The 20,737-nt window shown below is 43.7% G+C and overlaps 1 protein-coding gene across 1 annotated transcript in view; it reads left to right on the forward strand.

Moving 5' to 3' along the window:
* Positions 1-20,737, forward strand: part of FSD1 (fibronectin type III and SPRY domain containing 1) — a 1,307,274-nt gene that overhangs the window by 855,222 nt on the left and 431,315 nt on the right. Inside the window, exon 3 of the mRNA XM_044090582.1 lies at positions 13,954-14,052. Coding sequence (XP_043946517.1) covers positions 13,954-14,052 — 99 coding nt within the window. The remainder of the gene's footprint in view (positions 1-13,953; positions 14,053-20,737) is intronic.

Raw genomic sequence — 20,737 nt, forward strand, 5'->3', positions numbered from 1 at the left:
TGGCCCAGACGGTTAGCTCTCAGTTGGCTACTCTATCATCAATATCGAACTCGTCCATGAGTCTCATTTCATATGCGGCTGAAGGGGCGAGTAGAGCGGCGGGTACAGGTATTGCTCTATGGAGACAAGCCTGGCTCCGCCTGTGTCATTTTGCGGAGGCCTTCAAGTCTTCTTTTGCCGACGCTCCCTTTGATGGGTCCTCCTTGTTTGGACCCAAGGTAAAGGACACCTTGACCCGCTGTGAACAAGAGGGTAAGACTTTGACTGCCGTAGGGGCACGGTTTTCCACTCCCTTCCGGCCTTATCCCAAGGCTAGAAGAGGGGGGAAAATGTGGTTCCGCAAAGACTTACCCCTCACAGCAGGATGATCCCCCTTCTAGAGGCAGAGGGGGGGGGGATTTTTCTGGAAGACGCCGTCCCAGAGGCGGCAGAGGCCCCCGCAACACTGGAGACCGCGAGTCCTTTCGTGGCTCCTCAACCTTCCAGCATCCCTGAAGGATTGCCCGACTGCGCCACTCCGGAGCCAGTCGGGGGTCGTTTTTCGAGGCACCTAAAGGCCTGGGAGAATATCACTCAGGACCGATGGGTGCTCCGGATCATTGCCGGAGGTTACAACATTCCGTTTTCTCAGCCCCCCCACCATCCTGAAAAATCCTGGACCCACCACCCAGTCAATGGGATCTCGCAGCCATCGAAATTTCAAAGCTGCTACAAAAAGGAGTCATCCAACCGGTCCCCGAAGACCAGACCAGATTAGGGACTTACTCAAGATTCTTTTTGGTGCCAAAAAAGACCGGGGACATGAGGCCCATCTTGGATCTCCGCAAACTCAACCGTTCTGTCAAGAAGTCCAAGTTCTGGATGGTCACCTTACAATCCATTCTCCCGCTGCTGGAGGAAGGTGTTTGGCTGTGCTCCATAGATCTCAAGGACGCCTATTATCATATCCTGATAAATCGGGCGTCCAGGAGACACTTGCGCTTCAGCCTGGGAGACAGTCATTTTCAGTTCTGTGCACTGCCCTTTGGTCTCACCACAGCCCCCAGGGTGTTCACCAAATGTTTGGCGGTGGTGACTGCTCACCTGAGAAGTCTAGGATTCCAGGTGTTTCCATACCTAGACGACTGGCTCCTGACTGCCACTTCCAGGCGTCTACTCTTAGAGAACCTTGCAGCCACTATATCTCTAGGCAACTCCCTAGGAATCACCTTCAATTGGGAAAAGTCTGTGTTGCTGCCTTCTCAGCGCATGCGATTTATCGGAGTAGAGATAGACTCAAAGCAAATGAGGGTCTATCTTCCTACAGAGAGGATAGAAATATTACAGTCTCAAGTCCGAGCCTTGCTCCTCAAACGCCGAGCCCCAGCCAGGATGGTCCTACAACTGTTAGGTTCCATGTCGGCTACCGTTCTCCTAGTTCCCTTAGCAAGATTGCATATGAGGATTCTCCAGTGGCTCCTGTCAGTCCAGTGGTCGTACTAGGATCTCCCTCTCAGTCACCTCATTATGATCACGGAGACTTGCAAACAGGACCTCCGTTGGTGGCTTCTTTCCTCCAACCTGGATCAGGGGCGACCCTTCGTTCCTCCACCTCCAGTGGCCACTTGGACTACGGACGCCTCCCAGACGGGGTGGGGGGGACATTACCTGGGCAGGTCAGTCCAAGGCAAGTGGCACCCCTACGAGAGTTCCCTACACATCAACATACTGGAAATGAGGGCGGTGCTTCTATCGCTACAAGCACTACACAATTACCTCCCCCAGGGCATGATTGCCGTTCAGTCCGACAACATGTCAGTAGTCTGGTACCTGAACAAGCAGGGAGGGACCAGATCATACCCCCTTTGCAGAGAGGCCATGAAAGTATGGGATTGGGCTATTGCAACCAACCGTTTCTTGGTAGCAACACACATTCCGGGGAGATCCAATGTGATAGCCGACAGACTGAGCAGAACTATTCTGTCCCCGCATGAGTGGTCTCTGAACGACAGAGTGGCAACTCAGATCTTCAGAAGATGGGGAACTCCTTGTTGCGACCTCTTTGCAACTCCTCTCAACACGAAATGTCTACAGTTCTTCTCTCTCACCCCAGTTCCGGGGGGGTTTCCCAAGGACGCCTTAGTCCAAGCTTGGCCCACCGGCCTACTGTATGCCTTCCCACCGGTTCCCCTTCTTCCCAGGGTGATCCAAAAGGTGATTCACTTACAGTGCAAAATGATTTTAGTTGCCCCATACTGGCATCGTCAAGTCTGGCTGCCCTTTCTTTGGAAATACGCACTAGACGGTCCATGGTTCCTGGACCAGGTTCCAGACCTCTTGATCCACAGTCGGGACGGCTTCATCACTCCCTTCACTCGTTGAGGTTAACAGCTTGGCTCCTCCACTTCCGACCTTAGTCAGGAACCAGGTTTTGGACTCGGAAGTCATACATATTTTGTCCTCGGCCCACAAGAATTCGACTAAAAAAATGTATAACAGCAAATGGAAGAGATTCGCCATTTGGGCCCAACTCCGGGGATTAGATCCCATTTCTGTCCCGGTGTCAGAAGTTTTAAAATTTTTAGCTTCTTTATTCAATCAAGGTTCTTCGGTCTCTACCATCAAGGTTCAATTGGCAACTATTTCTAATTTTCAGGAAAGTACAGACCCACCTTTGATGAGCAATAAGTTGTGTAAAGCCTTCATGAAAGGTGCTGGCCTGCTACGACCTCCGATTTCTCATCCCGCTCCACCGTGGGATCTTAATTTCATATTAGGTGCTTTGACCTCTTCCCCCTTCGAACCGGCAGCAACTTGTGACTTGAGATTTCTTTCTTGGAAGACTGCTTTTTTGGTGGCAGTTACATCAGCCAGAAGGGTTTCGGAACTTCAAGCCCTATGTGTCAAACCACCGTACCTAGTTTTTCACAAGGATAGAGTATTCCTCAGGCCTAATCCATCCTTTGTTCCCAAAGTTTGTTCTAGTTTTTGTCTTCAACAGTCATTGGAACTCCCAGTTTTCTTCCCAAACTACTCAGACAGAGCGGAATACATCTTCCATTCATTGGATGTTCACAGGCAGTTGCGTTTCTATTTAGATAGGACGCACCAAACACGGAAAACCGATCAGTTGTTTGTGTCCTTTTCGGACAATAAATTGGGCAAAGCCGTCACGAAGGTCACCATTGCCAAGTGGATCAGAGACTGTATCAGTCATACTTACCTTCTTTCTAATAGAGAGCTTACAACCACTGTGAAAGCTCATTCTACAAGGGCTATGGCTACTTCAACAGCCTTTCATTCCAAGCTTGCCATTGGTGACATTTGTGCTGCGGCTACCTGGTCTTCTCCTCACACCTTCATTTCTCATTACAAATTGGATGTGGCATCTCGGGGGCGAGCTTCCTTCGGTTCCACAGTTCTCAGGAGTGTTTTCCAGTGAGCCACCCAGGAATCAGGTGCTAGGGACGCTGTCCCATCAGTACAGAATGTAGGCGAGATAGGATCACATAACATCTTTTAGTTATGTACTTACCATAACTTTAGATGTTTGGGATCCATCTCGCCTACATTCCTAGTACCCACCCTCCTTCCCCCTGCCTTGGAGATCAGAAGAGACCGAACGGTTCAGTTTAGCCGTTTCATCTTGAAACACCTGGCAATGTTATTTCAACTGTCTTTGACTGTGTGCATGTGTACGGACAAACAAGATCTGGGGAAGTAGTGGTGGTGGTGCATCCTGGGATATAGAATAGCTCAGCCAATTAGAGACTTCGCTCTATAGTATAGCGTGCCGAGTCGGAGCCGAGGATCGGCTCCGAACCCATCAGTACAGAATGTAGGTGAGATGGATCCCAAACATCTAAAGTTATGGTAAGTACATAACTAAAAGGTAATGCTGCTCAATGCCAGAAGTCTAAATCTCAAAATGCACGCACTCGAGGCCCTTCTCAGTATGGAGAACATCGATGTCTGTGCTGTAACTGAAACCTGGTTCAAGGCTCCTGAGAGCACCCCGGCACTATTAGGTTTTACCTCATATCATGCGTTCCGGCCCCAAAACCCGGACCACACCACAAAAGGAGGGGGTGTATCCATATTCATAAAGGATACCCACACCTCCAGGTTGGTGGCAACGCACGAAGCTTCGGAGACCATCCAGGTGCAACTAATCATAGGCAAAACTGCTCTACAAATTGTAGCATGCTACAGGCCACCCTCTCAAACTCAGGAACCCCAAACAGCCTTCCTGAAGACACTGGAGGGTATAAATGTATCTCCAAACACCATCATATTGGGTGACTTCAACTACCCAAATATAGACTGGGAACATTACTCAAGCCCTAACTTTCTAGCCCAACGGTTCCTGGAGTTCATAAATTCAAATGCCATGGAACAGCTGGTCACTGTTCCCACGAGAGGAGAAAATATACTAGATCTCATTATCACAAACATGGGGACAAAATGCTCCACACGAAGTATATCCCTCATTGGTGAGATCTGATCATAAACTAATCTCACTGGAAATCCACATCCCGCCCCACCCCAAACAAAAGACCACAGTGAAGAACTTCTCTAAAGCAAACTTCACACTACTCAAGACTGGTGTGGTATCCTTCAAGGCCCCTGAGCCAGTGGAAACCACAACCCAAGCTGCGGAAGCCCTTACAAATGCCTTCTATGAACACCTCCAGGACTGCATGGATCAGGCAATCCCAAATAAAACCAAGACTCTTTCCACAAAGGGCAAACGTCCAGTCTGGTGGACCCCAGCCATTAACAAGCTTTACAATAAGAGAAGAAAGCTATTACATGATAGAACAAAATCCATAAAAGGGAAGTCACCCTGATCATTATTAGTAAAAAATACGAGCACTCATAAAATCAACTAAGGCCAATTTTGAGAGAAAAATTGCCATGGATTCAAAGGACAATCATAAGGCCTTTTTCAGCTATGTTAGGAACCTGGGTGGAAACTCACAGATATGCTCAGAATTAGTCCAAAATGATACAAAAATCACTGAACCCACAGACATTGCCAACATACTGGCAGACAGGTTCAGTGCAAACTGCAGCCCCCTCCCCCCCCCAAAGGAGAGATAACTATCCCAGCGGATTGTAGCCTCCCAGACATCTCAAATGCGCAGGTGAAAGCTGCTCTCTCTAAAACTAAAAACACAGCATCAAATGGGACCGGATGGTGTCCCCGGCTGTGTGCTACACGAGCTAAATGAGGAATTAACCCCGCACATAAGGCAGCTTTTTAATCTCAGCCTTACCACAGGATACGTGCCCAAGGAGTGGCGTACGGCAACTGTGGTCCCACTCCCAAAGGCGGTGCCTCTACGGACCCTAGTAATTACCGCCCCATAAGCTTAACAAGTCTAGTCTGCAAAGCTATGGAGAGGATCATAATGGAGCTCATAAACAAAGATATAGGGGACTTGCAGACATTGGACCTGACCCAGTTTGGCTTAGTCAAGGGCAGATCATGCCTTTTGAACTTGGTCGACTTCTTCGAAACAGTCACCAAGGCCATTGATGAGGAAAGGCAGTCCATACAGCCTACCTTGACCTTGCAAAGGCTTTCGACACAATACCCCACTCGGGTATTGTAGAAAAACTTACCAGCTTAAATGTAAACCCATATGTCACAAGATGGGTTGCAAACTGGCTTAAGGACAGAACCCACATGGTTAGAGTTGCTGGCGCTATGTCAGTCTCCAAGCCGGTCACAAGTGGTGTCCCACAGGGCTCGGTCCTTGGCCCCCTATTGTTCGGCATCTACTTCTCAGAAGTACAGGCCAACATGGGAGGACTTTGACAAACTTTGCAGACGACTGCAAACTGGGCACCATAGTGGAAAGTGCATCGGACACGGATATCCTTCAGAAGGGACTCACGGAAACAGATAGCTGGTGCCAGAGCCATGGCCTGAAGTTAAACGCCAAAAAATGTATAGTCATATCCTTCGGGAAAAACAAGGTAACCCCAAGCTACCATATAGGTGGCAATCCACTAAGCACAGAAGAGGTTATCAGGGACCTGGGGACCCAGGTTGACAGTGGCCTTTCTTTTGACACTCACGTTGCTAAAGTGGTTGGAAAGACCTTCTACATTGCCCACCTGATCATGAAGGGATTCACATCCAGATCTAGTGAGGTCATTGTTCCTGTACTCTTCACTTATCAGACCAATGATAGAGTACAATGCCCCATTCGGGATGCATCTCACCCGACATCTGCAGCAATTGGAGAGACCCCAAAAGTTCCTCACCAAAAGGATAAAGGGACTCCAAAATCTGTCATATGCTGCCAGATTGAAGAAACTCCAGCTCTATTCAGTCGCATACCATCTGCTCAGAGGTGACATGTGCCTGACATACAAGGCCATGTCCAACCCGGAATTAATGGACATGCTCCACCTCAAAAAATCCAAATCCAACAAAACCACTAGAGCAAGCGACTTAAACCTTAGCACGGATATAAATAGGACGTGCTGGAGGGATAGATTTATCACTCAGAGACTCCCTATGCTGTGGAATAAAATCCCGGTCCATGTGAGGCAGAGCACCTCGCTGGCTCTGTTCAAGAGAAATCTTGACCTGTGGATGGGAGATCGTAGGTTTACCCCGGGAATCATCTCTGTGTCACTGCTGGACAGAGGCACAACAAACTAATGGGTACAGTATGTTTTCATATAAGGGGTGGCGTAAGCCACAAAACTTTGGGCTAGGCTTATAAATGCCTTAGGGCAGATAGCCTAGTATAAACCTATGAACCTATGAACCTATCAAAGGGAGAGGCTACTGTCCACCTGGGTCCCAAGGTCTCTTATCACACATTGGGAGTTAAGTAGACTGCCACCTATGTGGTAGTTCATGGGTACAGAGTTTTTACCAAAGGGGATTACAATGTACTTTTTGGCATTGAGCTTGAGGCCATGGCTTTGACATCAGACATCTGTCTCAGTAAGGCCCTTTTGTAGGATGTCCACATTGTTAGGAGTTTCGATTGTAGCTCCTAGTTTGCAGTCCTCTGCGAACTTCATTAGCCAAAAACCTTCTGTGTACTTCAGAGAAGTAGATACCAAACAGGAGAGGACCCAGGACTGAACCCTGTGGTACTCCACTTGTCACTGGTCTGAAGTCAGATTTGGAATCTGCTACTTTCACAGTGTGGGTTCTGTCAGTGAGCTAGTTGGCAACCCATCTTGTGACATAGGGAATTATATGCAGTTTACTGAGTTTATCTAGGATTCCAGAGTGGGGGGTGGTGTAGAAAGCCTTGAGATCTAGATAGGCTGTATGAACCACCTTACCCTCGTCTATGACTTTAGTGACTGCTTCAAAGAAGTCTGTCAGGTTTAGGAGACATGCTCTGCCTTTTACAAACCCGAACTAGGTGGGTCCAGAGTTTGGAGATTACCAATGTCTTTGTTTATAAGTTCCATGATAAATTCCATGACCTTGCAGACCAGGCTCGTCAGGCTAATAGGGCGATAGTTCCCAGAATCAGTAGTGGCTCCCCCTTTGTGGAGTGTGATAACCGTCGCTGCCCACCATTCAGTGGGCACAAAGCCTGAGGTGAGGCTATGATTGAACATGGTACTTAGATGGGGTGCCAGTTCGTTCTGTAGTTCTTGTAGAACGCAGCCTGAAATGTTGTCAGGTCCCATGGATGCTGTGTTCTTGGCTTTGGAGAGTCTGGTTTTTACCTGTGCAGCCATGATTACAGGACCTTTGCATTCTTTCGGTATAGTGATGGGCCCTTTAGGGGGGTGAGAAGTGGGTAAAGTTAGCACTGAACCTGTCTGCTAGGATGTTGGCAATATCAGTTGGTTCTGTATATTTAGTGTCCTTGTGCTGTAACTCAGAGCAGATCTGAGTGTTGCCATTGAGATTCTTGACATAGCTATAAAATGCTTTGTGGTTGTCTTTAGAATCAGTGGTGATTTTGGTTTTGTAACTAGCCTTGAAGGATTTAAAGAGTGATCTCAGCTTCTTACTGAGGCTGACCAGGGAGCTCCTCCAATCATGGGATTTTACTCTCTTTTGCAACAGTTTCTTTCTTCTGTTGTAGAGTTTATGGCAGGGGACCACCAGATTGGCTTCCTTTTTTTTTTGGAGGATAGCATCTTGGTTCTGTTGGGGATAGTACAATCCATGCACTCATGTAAGTGCTTATACAGTGCATTTGTGTAGGATCCAACAGTCGTACCTCTATTGTCCGTCTACATGGGTGTCGTGAAGATTGCCACTTCTGTCTTAAGAAGCGTGAAGTTGCCTTAAGAGAAATTTTTTATGGTGGTTTTCCTAATGGAGGGGTGGGGGCGGCATGTGGATGTCTAGGGTGATTAGCTTGTGGTCGGAGCTGACTGAGTAATTGACTGAGTAATTGACTTCTGGTGTGGAACACTTAGTCGCCCATGTTGGTAATGACCAGGTCTAGGATATTGCTGCCCCTGGTGGGGGTGTGGATAAGTTGATCCAAGGCTTTGGAATTTTACTTCCAGAAAACGTTGAACAAAAAAGAGTTGGTACATGAGTAGTTTTCCCAGTTAATAGTGGGGTAGTTGAAATCTGCCATTATTAGGGTGTTGGATTGTACCCTAATATTTTCCAGTGTATCAGGAAATGAGGAGTGGGAATCCTGGGCCATGGTGGGGAATCTGTAGCAAGCTACAATTTGGATTGCGGTCTTGCCCAGAGTTAGTTGCACCTGGATAATCTTGGATGCATTATGCTGAGCAACTAGCCTGGAGGTGTGTTGATATCCTTAATGCTTATGGACACGCCTTCACCTTTATTGTTTCAGTCCAGGTTAGGTGGCCAAAAGGTGTGGTATGAATTATAGCCTGGTAATGCAGGGATGCTCTCTGGAGCCTTGAACCAGGTCTCTGTCACTGCACAAATGTCTATGTTCTCCAATTTAAGGAGTGCCTCAAGTGAGTGCATTTTGAGGTTTAGACTTCTAACATTGAGTAGGATTACCCTCAGATGAGTGAATGAATGTGATTGTGCGCTGAATGTCATGTGATCGTGTTTTGTGAATATACATAGAACAGTATTGAATACGTTGTTCGTCGTGGTAAAGTTTGAATGTTTTTATTGGGTATTTTGAGCCTTGTCGTTTTTAAATGTTTAAATTGTCATCATGTTATTGTTAGTCTGCATTCTGAATGGGTGGCTTTTGGTATTTAATTATGTTGAGCTAATTCACTGTTACTGATCTGAAGAAATGCCCTGGTTGGCGCAAAGCATTCTTTTGTTAATAACATTTGTTTTAATCTATCTGGCTCTGTTTCTTTCCTGTTCTGTTTTTTTGAAGAGTTTAACTGTATCTTAAAAAGAGGGCAAATACCATCATCTTGGAAGAAAGCTGTGGTGGCTGTAATACCTAAAGATGGCAAAGACCCTTAAGACCCAACTTCATATAGATCCATTTCAGTTTTAAACTGAAGTTATAAAGTGTTTAGAATGGCTTACAGAATGGCAAAGGTTATGCCAAAACTGATAGTGTGTGGTTTTGTGGAGGGAAAACAAACGCAAGCACTCAGGTCTCTCAACAGCAGGTACAAGTACGACTCAGTCATTGTCCACGCTGGTGTCAACGACCTAAGACGTACCTCCTTGGACTACATGAAAAGGGACGTCGAGGAGCTCTCTGATTATGTAGCCCAGGCAGGTATGACCCTGACCTTGAGCAGTATCCTACCTTCACCTAGAATGATGCCACAATACAGTGATAAGATGATCAGCTTTAATAATTGGCTTAAATTCTGGTGTCATTCAAAGGGGATCCAATGTCTGTCTGCCTGGGATGACATGCTGGACAAGCCACGCTGCTTATGAGGGCGGCTTGCACCTGTCACCCTGGGCTTCGGATATTGGCAAAGGCTCTTGCCACCCCCATAGTGCCCTTTTTAGGCAAGGCTCAAATTCTAAACCTACCACCCTAGAACACCAAAAAGGAAAAAAACTAAGGGTAATGCTGCTCAATGCCAGAAGTCTCAATCTCAAGATGCACGCACTCGAGGCCCTTCTCAATATGGAGAACATCGATGTCTGTGCTGTGACAGAAACCTGGTTCAAGGCTCCTGAGAGCACCCCAGCACTAACAGGTTTCACCTCATATCATACGTTCCGGCCCCAAAATCCGGACAACACCAAGAAAGGAGGGGTGGTGTCCATATTCATAAAGGACACCCACACCTCAAGGTTGGTGGCAACGCACCGTGCATCGGAGACCATCCAGGTGCAATTAACCATAGGCAAGACTGCTCTGCAATTTGTAGCATGTTACAGGCCACCCTCTCAAACTCAGGAACCTCACATGGCCTTCCTGAAAACATTGGAGGGGATAAATGTATCTCCAAACACCATCATACTAGGTGACTTCAACTACCCTAATATAGACTGGGAACACTACTCAAGCTCGATCACTCTAACCCAAAGATTCCTGGAGTTCATAAACTCAAATGCCATGGAACAACTAGTCACCATCCCACAAGAGGTGAAAACATACTTGATCTCATCATCACGAACATGGGATCAAAATGTTCAACACCGGAAGTATACCCCTCACTGGTGAGATCAGATCATAAACTAATCTCGCTGGAGGTCCTCATCCCGCCCCCCCCTGAAACAAAAAAGACCACAGTGAAAACTTCTCAAAAGCCGATTTCACACTTCTAAAAACTAGTGTGGTCTCCTTTAAGGCCCCTGAGCCAGTGGTAAACATTACTCAAACCTCTGAATCACTTACAAATGCCTTCTACCAGCACCTACAGGACTGCATGGATCAGGCAATCCCAAACAAAACTAAGACTCTCTGTACCAAAGGCAAGCGTCCAGTCTGGTGGACCCCAGCCATAAACAAGCTCTACAACAAAAGGAGGAAGCTACTACAAGATAGAGCAAAATCCTTGAAAGGTAAGACACCTTTGATCATTATAAGTAAAAACTAAGAGCTCTCATAAAATCATCCAAGGCAAATTTTGAGAGAAAAATCGCCAAGGACTCTAAAGACAATCATAAGGCCTTCTTTAGCTATGTTAGAAACCTAGGAGGAAACTCCCAGATATGCTCAGAATTAGTTCAAAATGATGTGAAAATTACTGAACCTACACACATTGCTAACATACTGGCTGACAGGTTCAGTGCAAACTTCTCCCTCCCCAAAGGAGAGATATCTATTCCAGAGGATTGTAGCCCCCAAACATCTCCAACGCCCAGGTGAGAACTGCCCTCACTAAGGCAAAAACACAGCATCCATGGGACGGATGGTGTCCCGGCTGTGTGCTTCATGAACTCAACGAGGAATTAAACCCACAGTTAGGACAGCTGTTTAATCTTAGCCTCACCTCAGGATACGTGCCAAGGAGTGGCGCGGCGACTGTGGTCCCACTTCATAAGGCGGTGCCTCCACAGACCCTGGAAATTACCGCCCCATTAGCTTGACAAGCCTTATCTGCAAAGCCATGGAGAGGATCATAATGGAACTCATAAATAAAGACATAGGGAACTTGCAGACTTTGGATCCAACCCAGTTTGGCTTTGTCAAAGGCAGATCCTGCCTCTTGAACTTGGTTGACTTTTTGAGACAGTCACCAAGGCCATTGATGAGGAAAGGCAGTCCATACAGCCTACCTCGACCTGGCAAAGGCCTTCACACAATACCCCACTCAGGTATCATCGAAAAACTCATCAGCTTGAATGTAAACCCATACATCACAAGATGGGTTGCAAACTGGCTAGCGACAGAACCCACAGGGTCAGAGTTGCTGGAGCCATGTCAGACTCAAAGCCTGTCACAAGTGGTGTCCCACAGGGCTCAGTCCTGGGTCCACTCTTGTTCGGCATCTACTTTTCTGAAGTACAAGCAAACACAGGAGGGTTATGGCTGACAAAGTTTGCAGATGACTGCAAACTGGGCCATAGTCGAAAACACATCTGACACAGATATCCTCCAGAAGGGCCTCACAGAAACGGATAACTGGTGCCAGAGCCATGGCCTGAAGTTAAACGCCAAAAATGCATAGTCATACCCTTCGGGAAAAACAAGGTTACCCTAGCTACCATATAGGTGACAATCCACTGAGCACAGAAAAGTCATCAGGGATCTGGGGACCCAAGTTGACAGTAGTCTTTCGTTTGACACTCATGTTGCTAAAGTAGTTAGGAAAACCTTCTATATCGCCCACCTGATCATGAAGGGATTAACATCTAGATCAAGGGAGGTCATCGTCCCCTGTACTCATCACTCATTAGACCTATGATTGAGTACAATGCCCGTTCGAATGTATCTGACCAGACACCTGATGCAGCTTGAAAGGCCCCAAAGTTCCTCACCAAAAGGATAAAGGGTCTCAAAAATATGTCTTATGCTGCCCGACTGAAAGAACTCCAGCTTTATTCAGTCTCATACCGCTTGCTCAGAGGTGACCTGTGCCTGACATATAAGGCCATGTCAAACCCAGATTTGATGAATATGCTTCACCTCAAAAATCTAGATCCCTCAGAACCACAAGGGCGGGAGACTTAAACCTTGACACGGTTATAAATAGAACGTGCTGGAGGGACAGATTCATCACCCAGAGACTCCCTATGCTGTGGAACAAAATCCCGGTACATGTGAGGCAGAGCACCTCGCTGGCCTTGTTCAAGAGGAATCTTGACCAATGGATGGGAGATCGCAGATATACCCCAGGGATTACTTCAGTGTCACTGCTTGACAGAGGCACAGAAAAATGATAGGCATAGTTTTTATTCAAACTAAAGGGGTGGCGAAAGCCACATAACTATGGGCTAGGCTTATAAATGCCCTTGGGCAGATAGCCTAGTATGAACCTATGAACCTATGAACATTAACAGAAAAATGATGACCCAAAGGGAAGCAGAATGTAAGAAAATAGCTCTATTGTTGGTACATCTTGATGCAGAGAAAGCATTTGACACACTAAGCTGGCATTTGAATCATTTGCATTCCCTGATACAATAGTAAGGTTAATTAGAGGGATATATGAAGGACCGTAGCAAGAAGTAAAGTGGGTGTGTTTCTCCCAGCTAAGCTGTGTTTAAACATTGGAATGAGGCCGGGGTGTCCCCTTTCCTCTTTATTTTATTTATATTTAGAGTCATTGATTAAAAAAAAAAAGAGAGACTCAGAAATGCAATAATATAATCTGTATAATATTCAAGACAAGTTGGCTTTATTTGCAGATGATGATATTTTTTACCTGGTAATTCCAGGAATGGATACGTCAGTGTTGTGGAACATTTTGAGAGTTTCAAGTCTTTTCAGGATGTAAAATTAATGAAGATAAAACAGACCATCACTGTAAATTATGTACCCACAGATGAATTGGTTCAGCAATATCCATAATATAAAGACATAAGATGAAGTATTTATTAGTATGGATTAAAATGGCTTCTGTTACGGCAGCTGAGGATTTGTGGGAAGAGACTAAAAATATAATACAAAAACTGAGAAACTGCAAGCTACTGTTTATGGATATGGATAGTAAGATACAAGCAGTGGAAATGTTTTTAGTCTCTCTAGTCTTGTGTACAGGTCAGGCATACTTTTATCAACAGATATTGGTAAATAACTGAAATAATTTATCTGGGAGGGGAAGAGTGCAAGAGTTAAGCTGAATGGCACCAAGTTATTTCATTGTTATACTTTAAGCCTTACAAGATATTGGTCTGTTATAATGGCCAGGGGTATACTCTTGTGTAAAGTTGCTACCTGGCATTTATGACAAATGCAAAGACAAAACAAAGCTTTTTTTGAGCAAAAAAAAAAAAGAAAAAAGGTTTTCTCAGTATTCAAATTGTGACCTCTGTAGTTCACTGAGATAGCATATACAGCAAGTTAGGGTACAGAGTGGTAAAGAAAGAACAAATATAAAAAAGGGATCTGGTATCTGATAACTTCTAACTGTGTATTTCGTTTTCTTGCACAAACCTAGGACAGAGGTTTGACACCAGATACATGAATTTCCGGGTGAAAGCATGCAACAAAGCAGTAGCTGGCGAGTTTTCTGAACCGGTCACACTTGAGACAAATGGTAAGTCAAAGCAGTGGTCCTACTGAAGATTTGGCATGATATATGTCAGAAACAGAAGATTAGAATCATACAAATACTTATAAATTGTACTGGCTTTTATAACAGACAGAGCAGACATTGTTTCCAGCTCCACAACCAACAGCATACATATGTACTGTAATCTTTGTGTGTACATGTTATTAAATGTATATGCGTGTGTATGTTATTAAATATATATATGTATGTGTGTACATGTTATTAAATGTATATGTGTACATGTTATTAAATGTATATGTGTACATGTTATTAAATGTATATGTGTACATGTTATTAAATGTGTGTGTACATGTTATTAAATGTATGTACATGTTAAATGTATGTGTACATGTTATTAAATGTATATATGTATGTGTGTACATGTTAAATATATATATATATATATATAAAATGTATGTGTACATGTTAAATATATATATGTGTACATGTTAAATGTATATATGTGTACATGTTATGAAATGTGTGTGTACATGTTATGAAAAGTGTGTACATGTTATGAAATGTATGTGTACATGTTATAAAATGTATGTGTATATGTTATAAAATGTATGTGTACATGTTATTGTATACATGGGTGTGTGTACATGTTAAATATATGTGTGTGTACATGTTAAATATGTGTGTGTACATATTAAATGCATATGTGTGTGTGTACATGTTAAATGTATGTGTGTGTATGTTATTAAATGTATATATGTATATATGTATGTGTGTACATGTTATTAAATGTATGTGTGTGTGTACAGGTTAAATGTATGTGTGTGTGTACAGGTTAAATGTATATATGTGTGTGTACAGGTTAAATGTATATATGTGTTTGTGTGTACAGGTTCAGTATATATATGTGTGTATATATATATATATATATCTGTACAGGTTCCTATTACATTATTGAACTTCCAGAAGGTCGAAAAGATCGAAATGTGATGACATCGAAACAACAGGACCGTGAATTTTTTCCAAGGGAAAAAATTTGCTGTTCCGAAAAACACACACACAACACAAGTGCACCAAAAACCTTATTAATCTACACTAAACCTTACATGCACAACTATCTATGCTCTAACCATAACCTAACCCTAAGGTCCGTCATTACCGCACACTAACCTTACCTGCATCCTAACCCTAAAGTCCATCACACACTTAACTTACCCTCACCCTAAAGTCTGTCACTATCGCACACTTGCCCGCACCCTAACCCCAGCGTCCATCACAGTAACACACCTTAACCCATTCTGTAACTTTCGCTCAACACTGGAGAAAATGTCGAATTCACAGAAACGTCCAACCAAATTCTTTCCCTGGGAAAGACTTCGGACTTATGCTACTTCGACATTTTCAACTGTCGAACTTCCAAGTTCGAACTTCTGGTGTTCCACCTTCTGGAAGTTCGATTACATAATAGGAACCCATGTGTGTACATGTTATTAAATATGTATGCGTGTACATGTTGTTTATATATAAATATATATATATATATATATATATATATATATATGTATGTGTGAACATGTTAAATGTGTGTGTGTACATGTTATTAAATGTATGTGTACATGCTATTAAATGTATATGTGTGTGTACATGTTATTAAATGTATGTGTGTGTACATGTTATTAAATGTATGTGCGTACATGTTAAATGTATATGTGTGTGTTTGTACATGTTAAATGTGTATATATATATATATATATATATGTGTGTGTGTGTGTGTGTGTGTGTGTGTGTGTGTGTACCTGTTATAAAATGTATATATGAAAACAAATGGCAGTATGGTGTTTGAAGACGTGACGTTTCCTGCAGTGCAGTTTCAGAGAAGGAGTTTGAGTTTGAATCTCGCATACCGTACTTCCATGTAATTAATCATTTTTTGCCTTGTAGGTATATACTATACATATGCTAAGCTAATGACTAATAAAGCCTTTATAAGCTTACCCATCTAACCCAAATGTACCCCCAAGTTATTGTGCCTTAGAGGTTATCTTAAGGGGTGCATGTTAGTAAGGGCAGGATTTGACAACTGATTGTCTCAGATCCATAGGTGCCAGACCAGGGGTGAATTTCTGATTTTCCCATCCGTTTGTCCAGGTTGCTCTTGAATATAGTTATAGAAAGGTGGTTCTTCACATGGATGGGAACCTGTTCCAGGGATTGGGGATTCTGTCACACCTATCTGTCCAACATGTCCTGTTTAAGTTGAAAGCAAAGTTTAAATCCCTAGATCTAGCATTTCTGATGGCATTTGTTTCATGCATATATGAAAGGTCTATCAAAGGTCTATCCAAGGATGCCTGGCATAAATTCTTTCTCAGTAGTCTGTAGAAAACAGAGGATAAGAGAGAGGGCTTTGAGGCAGTCTTCATAGAACATTGTATTGACACCCTGTTTTTTTTTTTTTTTTTTTTTTTCCTAAGGAACCCCTGTGAACTTTTCAGTTGTTACGTGTGCCTGGTCAAGTACATACCGAAGAGAGCATTATACTCAAAGATAGGTCTGATAAGGGTGGAGTACACTGGCCTGATAACTCCCCTGGATGTAGATACTGTTCCCACACCTGTAAAGCTGAGCGACATAAATCATTTTCCTACGACCTTAAGACCTGGGAATAGACTTCCCATACATGTCAGAGCACCTCACTGGCACTCCTCAAGAGAAATCTTGATGAGTGGATGGGAAATGGAAAATTCACCCCGGGGATCACTCCAGTGGCTCTACTCGACAGAGGCACTGGGAACTAAGGTCGGGTGGCATGATGCCAGGGTAATGCAATGGGCTAGGCTTGTAAAGGCTGCAGCGCCATTAGCCTAGTACACACCTATAAACCTATGAACATGTTGGTCAAAACCCACGTTGCTATCTACATGAGTCCCCAAATTTCTGACTGTTGCATTTTGTCAATAATAATAATAATTAAGCTTTGGCACCAGTCATTTGTCTGTGTTAGACCTTCATGTAAGGTGTTAGCGTTTGAGGGCATTCAATGATTGTTCCTAGCTCACAGTGATCTGCAAACTTTGTAAGCAAAAGGCCCTTGACATTGGCCATGACTTTAGAAAAATAGATGCCAAAGTGGAGTGAACCCAGCACAGAGCCTGGGGAACTTCACTGGTAAACGACCTCATTGTGGAAGTGGTCTCTCCAGTACTAAAACTTCCTGGGTCCTGTCTGTGAGCCACCTGGCAATCCATTGAGCTACATAGGGGTTTATGCCTAATTCTGAGTGTCTTTACAGTGCCCAAGTGGGTATTGCATCAAATTCCTTAGCTATGTCAAGGTAGGTATTATGCACTCTTTTGCCCTTATCCATTACGCCAGACCTCAAAGAAATCTGCAACAGGTTTGGTAAGCATGACCTGCCTTTGGCAAAACCAAACTTAGTTGTCCAGTATCTTTAAGTTTTATTTTTATTTAGGTATCCTTTGTTGACCAGATTAGTTGCCTCTTTTCAGGGGAGTCCTGAGATGGTGTTTATTCTACTAGGGGAAATTTGGCCAGGGCATCAAGAAACTTCCCCTACCTGAGCTACCACCAACTCCAGCAGATGGGGCTTCAGTTTTAGGTCTAATCCAAAGGATGGCACACACAGGAGTCCAGCAGCCTGGCCCATGCTGCTGTGCAGTGTCAGCAGTCAGTCTCCCTGATGTGGGAATAGAGCACACAACTGTCTGTGCTAAAGGTGCATGTGCTACCCCTTGTTTCACTAACACTGTCATTGTTGATCATTTGCTATATCTCCCTGATTCTGTGGACAGAGGTCCATTTACCAATAGTTTGGGCATACTGTTGTTTACTACCTTTGAGGTTTTGGACATAGCTAAAGAAGGCCTTATGGTTTCTTTGGCCAGGGGCACCATCTTTACTTCAAAATTTGTTTATTGAACTTTATTAATCTTCTAAGTTGTCTATTCAGTTTGATGAGAGATTTTTTTTTTCGTTTTTGGTGTTACACTTCCTAATTTTATCAATGCCTTTTTGCTTTTGTTTTGGATTCCACCAGCATGGTTTGTTGTTTTGAGTTGATTTTGTACTTGTGTCTGGTAGTTACAGCCGCATCTGTGTAGTCATTGCCATGGTTGTACAGAGCATCTGTGAATAAATCTGCATTGGCTGCTGTGTTGTTCAAGTTTGGTGAGGCTTAAAATTTAAAAGGCTATCACTTAATGAAAAGTGGCTTGCCTTGGAGTAGTTTCTGACTGTTACATGGTTTGCTAGGGTTACAAAATTGATTCTTATTTTAAAGGAGACTACTTTTGTGGTCTGACCTCACCAGAGAGGACACAACGGTGGGTGGTTGAGGGAGGGGCAGTGCAGCATTCTCTCATGTCTGCGAGTACCTGGTCCAGTATGTGTGTACCTCTAGTAGGCACATGCACTAGCTAATCCTGAGTGTTTGTTTACAAAATCTAGAAATCTCGGCAGTTACAAATTTGTGGTCATGTTGTATTCCCAGTTTATAGAAGAATATAAAGTCCCCTATGATTATGGTATCTGGGTGAATGAGTGTCTGCAGTAGGTCTAAGAATGGTTTTATGGGACGTAGATTGTGACCTGTAGCTTGCTAGGGTATGGGTTAGGACTTTGTTTATGGTAATCTGAATATGGAGTAACTCCGGTGCATCATTGTGTCTAACCAACCTAGAGGTTTGCTTGTTATTGATATACATCAAGACACTGCCAGGGTCATCTCTGCGACTTTAAAGTACGTGTCAGTAACTCCACAGATGGCCGAAATCTCCAAGGTGAGGAGAACTTGGAGGGAGTGGAGCTACTCGCTCAGACACCTGACACTGAGAAGTAACACCTCTAGATTTCCTTGGGTAGATTTTGCTATGTTGGAAGGTTTTGGATTTGCCTAAAATACATGCTGTGGAGAGGACATTGTTTTAGCCAATATTCGAGAGCCTAGAAGGGGACAGCTGTATACCATCCTTGACAAAACAGCATGGTCCGTTAACCATGTCCTCCCACGCTGAACAATAGTGTCCCTTTAGAATGACACCAAAAACTAAGCCAGTCATTATCTATTCATATTATGGCATCATCATTGGTGAACGTGGAAGCCTCCTTAGTGCAAGGAGCATACCAGATTGTGACACCCAGTCCAAGAGCTCCATAATGTCTGTCTTAATTTAGTCTAGTGGGTACGTTGTTGATCATGTACACCGATATGAACTATGACTGAATCATGCTTGTACATGTAGTGCAGTGAGGTCAGTGTCACTGATCATGTACACCGATGTGAACTATGATTGAATTATACTTGGTACAGGTAGTGCAGGGAGTTCACTGTCACTGATCATGTACACCGATGTGAACTATGACTGAATCATGCTTGTACATGTAGTGCAGTGAAGTCAGTGTCACTGATCATGTACACCGATGTGAACTATGACTGAATTATACTTGGTACAGGTAGTGCAGGGAGTCCAGTGTCACTGATCATGTACACCGATATGAACTGACTGAATCATACTTGAACATGTAGTGCAGTGAGTTCAGTTTCACTGATCATGTACACCGATGTGAACTATGACTGTATCATACTTGTACATGTGCAGTGAGTACAGTGTCATTGATCATGTACACCGGTGAACTATGACTGAATCATACTTGTACATTTAGTGCAGTGAGTTCAGTGTCACTGATCATGTACACTGATGTGAACTGTGACTGAATCATACTTGTACATGTAGTGAGTTTAGTGTCACTGATCATGTACATGTAAACTGTGACTGAATCATACTTGTACATGTAATGTAGTGCGAGTTCAGTGTCACTGATCATGTACACCGATGTGAACTATGACTGAATCATACTTGTACATGTAGTGCAGTGAGTTCAGTGTCACTGATAATGTACACCGATATGAACTGACTGAATCATACTTGTACATGTAGTGAGTTCAGTGTCACTGATCATGTACATGTGAACTGTGACTAAATCATACTTGTACATGTAGAGAGTTCAGTGTCACTGATCATGTACACCAATGTGAGCTATGACTGAATCATACTTGTACATGTAGTGCGGTGATTTCAGTGTCACTGATCATGTACACCGATGTGAACTATGACTGAATCATACTTGTACATGTAGTGCAGTGAGTTCAGTGTTACTGATCATGTACACCGATATGAACTGACCTGAATCATACTCGTACACGTAGTGAGTTTAATGTCACTGATCATGTACATGTGAACTGTGACTGAATCACACTTGTACATGTAGTGCAGTGAGTTCAGTGTCACTGATCATGTACATCGATGTGAACTATGGCTGAATCATACTTGTACATGCATAACTTGGCAGATCCTGGCCCCTGATAGGCAACTGACCCTTATTTTCTCCTTGTTTATCCTGGTGAGATGGTCATCAGTGTGTTGTACAGTGAAGTCCCATGTGATTAAAGTCCTGGATAGTGAATTGGCTTGCCTTATGAGCTTGATACTCAAGTCTCATTGGTTGTAGCTGTATGTATAGAGTTAGGTGGTGGTACTGTTGAGTGCTTTATGGTTTGGTGAGGATATTTGTAGGTGGGGTACTTGGGAGGTCTTTGGTGTTTGGGAAGATTGCATTTAAATATCTCAGCATAAGTAGGATTGTGTGGGTATAGTGTGTGTGTGTTTCTGACCACCAGATTGCTTTGAGTGTT

The sequence above is a fragment of the Protopterus annectens genome, chromosome 13.part0 (genome assembly GCF_019279795.1).
Source record: "Protopterus annectens isolate FY-2018-M chromosome 13.part0, PAN1.0, whole genome shotgun sequence".
In the NCBI taxonomy this organism is placed as follows: Eukaryota; Metazoa; Chordata; order Ceratodontiformes; family Protopteridae; genus Protopterus; species Protopterus annectens.